The sequence below is a fragment of the Raphanus sativus genome, unplaced genomic scaffold, assembly GCF_000801105.2.
Source record: "Raphanus sativus cultivar WK10039 unplaced genomic scaffold, ASM80110v3 Scaffold2501, whole genome shotgun sequence".
In the NCBI taxonomy this organism is placed as follows: domain Eukaryota; kingdom Viridiplantae; phylum Streptophyta; class Magnoliopsida; order Brassicales; family Brassicaceae; genus Raphanus; species Raphanus sativus.
The window spans coordinates 5953-15210 of NW_026617809.1; the positions used below are offsets into that span (position 1 = coordinate 5953).

The following is a 9258-nucleotide window of genomic DNA, read 5'->3' on the forward strand; positions in this document are numbered from 1 at the left end:
AATCATATGTTATTCAGTAAACGGAATCAAAAAAGGGATATAACATAATTTTGTATGAAAACCCATCAAATATACATTGATTTATTAATTTATATTCGTTTTCAAATCAGTTAAAGATGTTTTAAGATAATCATCCAATGTTGACAAAAAAAAAAGATAATCATCAAATAATACCTTGTATATCTCAAGGTAATTTTTTTAAAAAATAGTACTATCATTTATCATGTTCTCTTCATTATCATTATTCGTGTGAATATTAGATAATCCCATAGAAGTATATTAAAAAAAGAACAATATAGCAACTTATTTTATTGATAAAGCAAAAAAAAAAAAACAGAGTACAAGCTTTCTCACACCCTTTTACACATCCCAGAAGGAAAAAAAACCCGTAAAAGGTGGAAAAGATCGTTATACTCTACACTAACGTCTACCCTAAAGACTTATCAGCATGCAAGCCAAAATTCACAGAAAGTAAAAACAAAAAAAAAACAAAAACAAAAAGCTCATAGCCAAAGAAGAAACCATCCAGCTTGGCATCATCAAGCTCTTTTATTTAGCTATGCGTTCTTCCAGAAGAGTCTCCTGTGTAGGGCGGAGTTTACAAAGCCAGAACCCCACAAATTTACATGCCGACACACACCTGTTAGACCGCGATAAGCACTACTACTGATAGATTACTCTTTTATTACTACTACTCCATTACTACTTTTTATTTATTCTCTTCGTTTCACTCTTATTATATGTAATCCGAATCTCTCTCCAAACACACAATTCTTTTAGATGAATCTCTCCTCTGCTTCTCCTGCTCTCTGAATCCATGGGTGTCCTGCAATAATTAATTTAAAAATAACTTAGTAAATAAATTAATTTTTTTATTGATTCAAATTTACTGAAAATCCGGATCAATGACAGTAAATTCGGGATTTGTTAAAAAAATGAAACAAAAATGTGAATTTATTTTTAAAGATAAATGTAAAAAAACAAAACATAGAAACTTACGGAGAGCTTGTTCGGCCGAGAATCTTCGAGAAGTATCCTTACAAATCATCTTCCTCAAGAAATCTTTAGCCATCGACGAGACTCCCCTGAACACCTTCGGCGGAAACCTCAGGTTCCCTCTGAGCACCGCCTCGAAAATCTCCTCCGCCGTCTCCCCGTAAAAAGGCGGAGATCCGGCTAGCATCGTGTACAGAACAACCCCAGCGCTCCACAGATCAACCTTCTCCCCGTACGAGTACCCCATCAGAACCTCGGGAGCCACGTAGTACGGCGTCCCCACAACACCTTCCGTAGTCTCTCCCTCACCCAACCAAACCCCGGACCCGAAATCGCAGATCTTAACCGTATCGTTCCTCAGATCAACGAGAATATTCTCCGGTTTAATGTCCCTGTGAACGACGCCGTACCGGTGGCAATGCGCGAGGCCCTGGAGGATCTGTTTCGCGAACGACGCCGTTTGGGACTCGGAGAAGGTTCCGGAGGAAACTAAACGGTCGTAGATCGAGACGGAGGGGTCAACCAGCTCCATGTAGATGGAGAGAGCTGAGTCGGTGTCGACTATATCGTGGATTTGGACGATGTTGGGGTGAAATGAGAGGAGAGCCATGAGTTTTGGCTCGTTGTCGATGCATGCGCGGTCGAGATCGTCGGTGAGGGAGCTCTTCTCGATGGTTTTGCAGGCGTAGAAATCGCCGGTGGCCGGAGCGTAGACGCGCGTGACGGTGCCGAAGCGTCCGCGACCGATCTCTTCGCAGATCTGGTACTTGTCGACCTTGTTGTTGTGGTTGTTGTTGTTGTGTCCGAGTGTTTGGCTGTAAGTCATAGTATTTGATTTTTGTTTTGGTGGTGGTTGTGTTGTTGTTGTTGAGTTGTGTTTAAGAAGAAGAGGAGTCTTTGAGTCGGCTGTACGTTATTAATAGCCAAAATTCTTAAGGAATATTCTTTTTTATGCCTACAGTTTTTTTTTCTTTTCCATTAGATACGATTTTCTGTTAAACTTTCTTTTTATTACTTTTGTATTTTTAGTCATTTTACTATCATTCTCTATTTGAAAGTCAATTTATATTGTCGGTGTAGTTTCCTTATGTTGATATGTAAAATCAGGTATGTTTAGATGTTTACTTGGAGAAGGTTTGTAATACTATATTCACACTTATTAACATATTCATACGGAATTTCAATCACTTGTTATATTCTAACAATATGTTGACAAAAGAGAAAAAAATATCATTTATATATTTTAAATTGGTTCTGTAAGCTGGCAGAAAATAAAAAAAAATCATTTTGTGGTTATGAAGGAATTATTATATTACAATAGTATAATATTTAATTATTTTATCTGATAATCCTTTAGCTAAATGAATGGACAATTTCATAGTTCGTTGTAAGGTAATAACTAAACCGTTTGGAATGACATAGTGTTTTTTTTTTATAGATAAACAGAGGTTAGAACCAAAGTATCAACTAGAGAGAGAAAGACGCTTTCGCTTCTGACTAGAAATCAAAGTCTTCGTTCGGTGGCCGGTGGCCTTTGCCGCCGGTTACCATCACCGCTTCTCCCTATTTTCTTTTCGGCTTCTTTGGTTTTATTTTCTCGGCATCAGTGGTTATACGGCGCTGCATGTCCGTTTTTCTATTCCAGTATCGCACTTTTCATTCGGTGGATGACTGGCCTTGGACTCTGGAGCCGTGCCGTTCTTTTTTGGCGGTGGTCGCCGACTATTATGGGTTACCTTGGAGCGCTCGAGCGGTTTGTTGGTTTCGGTTCGTGGTTGGAGGCCTTCGGATGGGTGAGGTATCGAGGATTCTCGTTGACGCTCTCCAAAGCTTAGGCGAATGAATGGATGTCGCCGAACCCTTATTCTTCTAATACAGTTGTTGGAGGTGGGTTCGGTGGTTGTGGTCAAATCCCGGTAGTGTCCGGTGGTCAATTGATTTGGTTTGTTCCCGTGTTGATTCGTGGAATAGGTTCAATACGGTGGTGGCTCGTGTCTCGGTGAATCATGTTGTCTGGTGACTACGGCGGAGCGACGTGTATCGGCCCCGGCGGCGTGGTCAAGCCGTTTGTGTGGAAGACTCCCATCCTTGCCATGCATATCTCTTTTACGCCTTTGCGTAGCACGTGGTGATGGAAGAATATGGTCGGTCACACTTTTTCTTGGGCTTGAATTTTGGTTGTATGTAGTGTGGGCTTTTCGTGGGCCATTTCGGTTTTTCACTTATGTGTTCTGTTTTAGTTTTCCATCTTTTGGGCTTCTGTAATATCTTTATGGGCTTAGTTTCCTAATAATATATATCCTTAGATGGAAAAAAAAAGACATAGTGTTTTTATTTGGTAAGAAATCTTTAGTTTTAAAACATCTGTATTGAAAAAGTCTATAGTATTTAACGATGAACAATAATAATAGTGTTCGGTCGGGATCTTTATACATATTCTTATTTCTAGAACTTTGACTTGATAATGATGTATATGGAGAAATTAGAAAACGGCATAAGTCACACATATGGTTTTAGTTACAAGTGTAATTAAGTATAGTTTTTAGTTTGACCTCTGATAGTTTCATAGAATCATATTTGAAGGTTTCATGTTCTCTCTCCTATATGCATGCATGCCTTTGTGACTTTGTCCTTGGTTTATTTAGGAATTATAGTTATAGCCTGTCGTTATTCTATAGTTAATAAGTCGTGGTGTCGCAGATCCTTTGCTAGCTAGAGGTTGTGTAGGTATGTCATGTCTCACACCCTCGCTTGTCTCTACTTTTTATTTTTCTGTTATTGGCTTTCCACATCATTCAGTTACACAAGTGTAAGGTTTTTTTTTTGGTTAACTAGAGAGAAAATGGTTATAAACAAATAGATAGAGTGGTTAATAAAAAGTGAGAAAGAAATAAATTTGTAAAGTTAAATATCATGAAAATCGTGTCTATTTCTTGAAACATTACATGTGATTTTGGTTGTGCGACACCTTTTTGGATGTTGCATAGAGGAATCAGAATCCATTTCGTAACAACCAAACCAAACACACAAACAATTCTCAGACGCATTCAAATACGACACACAACATATCACACGTAAAGTAAACATGCAAACTAAGTTTTATAGATTTCGTAGGGGTTACCTGACCACCATTATCTCCAAAAAAAATAGGCTCCCCCCTCTCTCTATTAGTCCCAACATTTTGAACTAATAAAACAAAACATTTGATCAAAGCTTCAATATATGGGCATAAGTGAGAAGTATAACTGGCCCAAAAAGAAACAAAGCCCAAATATAAATAACAAAGACTTTTGTCAATGAGCTAAAGAAGAAGAGAGCTGGCTTAAGTTGTTGCAATGGAATCATAACCCATTTCCCGTATATAGCAGGCCCAGAATCATGGGATCAAACGTAGTCCGTCATAATCGATCGGGGGATGTTATGTTATTCGAACTCGTAACCTCCCGCTCCGAAGGCGAGCGCCTTATCCATTAGGCTACGCGAACTTAATAGCTATACCCAAATCAGTCTTGATTCGCCGAACTCTCTCACACTTGTTAATTGCTGCTTCTGCCTGTGCCCTAGTGGCTCTCGCGATATCGTCTAAGTCTGGGTGCCCTCCTCCTCCTGCATCATGGCTTCCGCAGTTTCCAACGCGTTTCGTTACCCTCCTCCGCAAATTGGTTATCGGAGCTCCAATTCCACTCTTCGAGCTCCAAAGTCGCCGTCTTTTGTCAGGTAGCCTTCAAAGCTGAAGTAAGCTACTTGTTTTCTTTGGTGATTGCCTTCTTGCTTAGCATCAGAATAGGGGGATGATGCTTACAAATTTGGCTACAAAGTTTGTAACTTTCAGTTTCACTTATTAGCTGTAGCTCCCTTTTGTTGTTTGTGCTCTCAACTTTTGTTCAAACCATTTCCTTACTTGTAATTAATGAAAATGTTTCAGGCTTCTTCCGCGAAGGGTGTTGCAGAGCAGGATTGTGATACGTGCTGCTTCGTCTTCTGCTTCTGCTGGAAATCCACAGTCTGATGGTGACTTTAACCCATATGAGGTGGTTCATCCCTCTGAAAAGGACTTGTTTCTTTTTTACTAGTCATTTTTGTGTGTGTGTCTCTCTCTCTCTCTCTAGACGTGACTTGAGTGGGATACTTTCTCAGGTTCTTGGTGTTAACCCTATAGAGGGATTTGACAAGATCAAGCAAACTTATGGAAGAAAACTTAAAGAAGCTCAGAGGAGTGGTGATGAAGCCACTGCTGCTCAAGTAGGGTTACCTCTCTCTTTCTTCCGTGTGTCCTCTCTAATGTAATGATTTTATTTTCCTTTTTGTGGTTAACACGTCTATATTTTCTTTTTCCCTGTTGATAGCTTGAGAAAGCATATGATAAGCTCATGTATTCCCAGTTAATGAATAGGAAAAAGGGTGTGACTTTCGGCTCGTTTAAGGTGTTTATTGTTTCCCCTTTCTTGCCATATGCCGTCTTGAACTTCCTTTTCTTAAATCCTGGGTGAAATTTCCCATAATTCAGGTTTCCAAGGACATTAGATATGCTGATAAGCAGCCGATGATACCATGGGGTCCAAGGTAAGAGATTCTTTGTGAGTTTATTCATATTATTTATGCTTCATCCTTCAAAAGCACCTTATATCTTGTTTTACAGGTATTCCAAGTCCCCCAAGAACGATATGTTGATCAACCTAGCAATATCAGCTGTGTTTGTAAGTTACTTTGGAAGCATGAGGTTTTGAGGATTATGTTGCTCCCTTCACAATCATATATGAATATATCTATTTGCCTCTGTTTCTCGCGTTTTTTGTTTGCAGAGTGCATGGATTGCCATAAAACGCAATGTTGAATACAAACCGCTGCAGTTCATGTCCTTTGTGTTTGTCTACAGAATTTTTGAGAAACTAAAATCCTTTGAAGGACCTTCAACTCCAACATATAACGTGAGTTTTGGAAAAAAAAACAATTGAAGCCACTTTATTGTGTAATGTAGTAGAGAGACACATGGTGGCTCTTATAGTCCTGATTAGCATTCATTGTTGACACTGGCTGTAGGAGGAAGGCGAAGAGAACGGACGAGGATTGAAAATGGGAAAGAGGCTTCTTCGGTCTCTTTCATTAGTTTTCGGTTCTATACTTGTGGCTTCCTTGGTATGTCAAAAAAAATCTATCAAGACTCCTCTGTTTTATTTGTACTATAGCTGCTACTAGTTTCCATTTTATCAAAGAAAGCTGCTTATGTGATATAACTACAGTTCATAGTGTCAAAAACATTTTTTTTTTTTTGGATTATCATGATTGTTATGTATAGTTTATTGGATATTCTTTTACTTGATTATATTCTACTTTTAACTCTTAGTAAATCATGCTTTGTTTGCAGGCTTACACTGGGATCTTAAATGTTATTGAGTACATGGGTAGCTCCATACCCATAGTACTTTACAATAACCAGGTTAGTGTTCTTGCCTAACTCCTATCTCTTTTCGCTTGGATCCTCATCCCTTAGTTTAGTCCCACGCAAAATGATCATTCTGGTTGAGGATCATTAGGTCAATAGCTGGCTTAAGCCTCAACAAAAACAACTCTAGTTGATTAGATTGTACATGATTGTGCTGTTGATCCTTATTATGTTTCACTTGTCACATCTATGAGTTATTTTGGTATGTGTAAATCTACTGATATAAAAACTAGATGCACAACTTTTAGGCATGAAATGAGAACTTCCATGTTGGACAAGAACTAAATCAACAATGCTGACGTTAATACCCGGATTGCAGGAACTTATAGTGACGGCCTCGTCGGCTTTGATGCTCTATGTCATAGCGTCGTATTACAGATAATGCGAGAGAGATCACAAAGAGCCTGCTTTGATCTACCAGGAGGTTTTTTATTTTGAGAAGTTTTTGATGTGTAGTCTGTGGCTGCTAGATGTTTAACAATTTGAGATGAAGTTCTCTTTTCTCGGGAGAGATTGGATTTTTTATCTTTATAATATCTTATTGTGGAATCAAGTAAAGAGACTAGTTGTTGAAAAGTTTTGTTTCGAAATGTGTGATTGGTTCGATTAGAAAAAGTGCCAGGCGGCTTAGACTTAATTCGAAAACAACTAATATGAATTATATATATATATTACTTTCAAAATTATATACCCATAATAAATCTCATATTAACAAGGAAACAAACAAATAATGGTTCACACAATTTGGTTTGTTTACTTTAAATAGAGAAAAGATGAAAAGGAACGGATCAAAGGTGGGAAAAAAATCTGATAGGGACGGAGACGTGAGTCGTGACGATGCATGAGTAGGAAAGCCACGTAAGAGCTGACTCAGTCTCTATCACTGTCACGTCTCTATAAATAGAGAGATGTGCGTAGTTACAGCTGCTCCACACTAATTTCATTACCAAATGTATTGAAGAGTGGGTGAGTTACGTCTGCTAAATTGTACGCCTTTCTTTTACGAAGAACTTGGTATGTTCCTTCTACTTTTCTCCTCCTCCTTCTACTCTAGATATGAACAAATTTTAGCTGTTTTGAGATTAATGGTAACATGACTTATTGGCGACTTTACCTTTACCTGGTGCTTCAGTCATAGTATTTATCTATCTCTACATATGTTTGATATTTATTTTCTGTACCGATCCTTATATTCGTAACACATGATTCATATATTATGAATTTCATAAATGCTATAAGTCGAAAGATTATAGTTAAATTATAAACAAACCAGATTCTAAATATATCAAAGACAGAGAGCCTTAGATGCAGGGCGTCTCAAACTTTTCAGAGACCCTGTTCAAAAAAAAGAAAAGACATTTTTTAATAATCTAAAATAGTTTTGATTTTTTACAAAATATCATTATAATATAAAATAAATACATTAATTCTATTATTTATAATCTAAATAACATCAGTTTCTAATTTTAATGTAAAATCATTGATCAAATCATTAAATTTCATTATTTAGATTTTTAATGCAAAATCATAGATCAAATCATCAAATTTGATCATTATTCTAATTTTTTAGTATTTTTTTACGTTTATTATATCCACAATCAGAAATCATAATCTATAAATATAATAAAATAACAAAATCTGAATAGTAAGCTATATACTCTTGATTGGACAAGTCACTATTTTTGTTGTCAATAGAAGTTGTATGTTAGCTTTATTTTTTTTGTTTGCTATTTTTAATTAAAATTGATGAAAAAAATATTTTGTTCTCCATATTTTTAATCACTAATTGATATTTTTTTCCTAAACATAATCAATTAGAATATTAACTTTCTATACTACCATTGAATATTCAAACACACATCACAACTATTTATTACTTTCCAAATATATATAATTGATATAAATATTAATTACTTCCTAATTTACTGTCTTTTTAGTTGGTTATATAAACAAAAAAAATATAATTTACATTTATTGGTTATAAATACGAAACTAAAGTCAAATATAGTCATTCTTATTTTTTATAAAAATATGATTTAAATTTATAACTATTAGTAAGACAAAATAAAAAAATATGGACCCTCTAAAATTTTGGACCCTGTTCGACCGCTCCACTTGCACGTGCTAAAAGACGGCCCTGCTTAGATGAATTGAAAGTGAAGGCTATAACTTTTGGTTCCTTGATACGTCCGAGTAGAATGAAAAGAAGACAACAATCTCGTGAATAACTTTTTTTTTTTTGCTTTGGACACTTATGTAACGTGTGCTTCCCATGCACAACACAACTTCATCCTTCTCTCGTGAACGTTAGATTCCTGATAGCCAATTGGTAACTTTTTGGCCTTATTGTATTTGTATGTATCAAGTCAGTGTAAAGTATAGTATACACGTGTCCTGATAGCTAAATATTAAAGATCGATTGGAAATAGCTGTAATTGTTTTTCTCAGCCATTTTCTCTTTTAAAACATTTTTATAAAGTAATTATTTTAGGTTTAAAAAATAAATTTATAGTAAAAGTAAAAAAATATCTATCTGTAACATCAAAGAATGAGATTTTTATCCATGATTTCTTTACATTTTTATCAGACTAAAATATAAATTTTCAAAAATGTTTCTTTTATAGCATAATTTTCCAAAAAAAAATCTTAAAAAGTTTGTATTTATTTTTAAAACATTAAATAATATTTTTAATAAATATTTTAAGCAAGACAATATACAATATATAAGAAAACTATTTTTTACCATAAATCTATTTTGATCAAGTAATTACAATTTTTTTTAACCAGCATAAATTTAAATACTTTTGATAAACTAAAAT

General features: G+C 35.7%; 2 protein-coding genes across 2 annotated transcripts; one reads left to right on the forward strand and one right to left on the reverse strand.

Moving 5' to 3' along the window:
- Positions 1-294: 294 nt before the first annotated feature.
- Positions 295-1889, reverse strand: LOC108812872 (phosphoenolpyruvate carboxylase kinase 1). The gene is made up of 2 exons (XM_018585291.2): positions 1000-1889; positions 295-826 (listed from the first exon to the last, which is right to left on the reverse strand). The coding sequence occupies exons 1-2, from the start codon at positions 1820-1822 to the stop codon at positions 777-779; spliced, it is 873 nt and encodes a 290-aa protein (XP_018440793.1). The 5' UTR covers positions 1823-1889; the 3' UTR covers positions 295-776.
- A 2540-nt stretch (positions 1890-4429) lies between these two features.
- LOC108805908 (protein CHLOROPLAST J-LIKE DOMAIN 1, chloroplastic) lies at positions 4430-7029 on the forward strand. Its single transcript, XM_018577899.2, has 10 exons — positions 4430-4713; positions 4922-5027; positions 5134-5238; positions 5343-5420; positions 5504-5559; positions 5636-5693; positions 5799-5924; positions 6037-6132; positions 6362-6433; positions 6759-7029. Exons 1-10 carry the CDS (start codon positions 4610-4612, stop codon positions 6819-6821), a joined length of 864 nt encoding a protein of 287 aa, XP_018433401.1. The 5' UTR covers positions 4430-4609; the 3' UTR covers positions 6822-7029.
- Positions 7030-9258: the final 2229 nt, after the last annotated feature.

Bases quoted from the DNA above. Each gene is read 5' to 3' on its own strand.
- LOC108812872 (XM_018585291.2), bottom strand. From the start codon at position 1,822: ATGACTTACAGCCAAACACTCGGACACAACAACAACAACCACAACAAC. The intron at 827-999 runs GTAAGTTTCTAT...TAATTATTGCAG, and splicing joins CTCGGCCGAACAAGCTCTCC to GACACCCATGGATTCAGAGA.
- LOC108805908 (XM_018577899.2), top strand. From the start codon at position 4,610: ATGGCTTCCGCAGTTTCCAACGCGTTTCGTTACCCTCCTCCGCAAATT. The intron at 5,694-5,798 runs GTAAGTTACTTT...TTTTGTTTGCAG, and splicing joins TAGCAATATCAGCTGTGTTT to AGTGCATGGATTGCCATAAA. The intron at 5,925-6,036 runs GTGAGTTTTGGA...CACTGGCTGTAG, and splicing joins CTTCAACTCCAACATATAAC to GAGGAAGGCGAAGAGAACGG.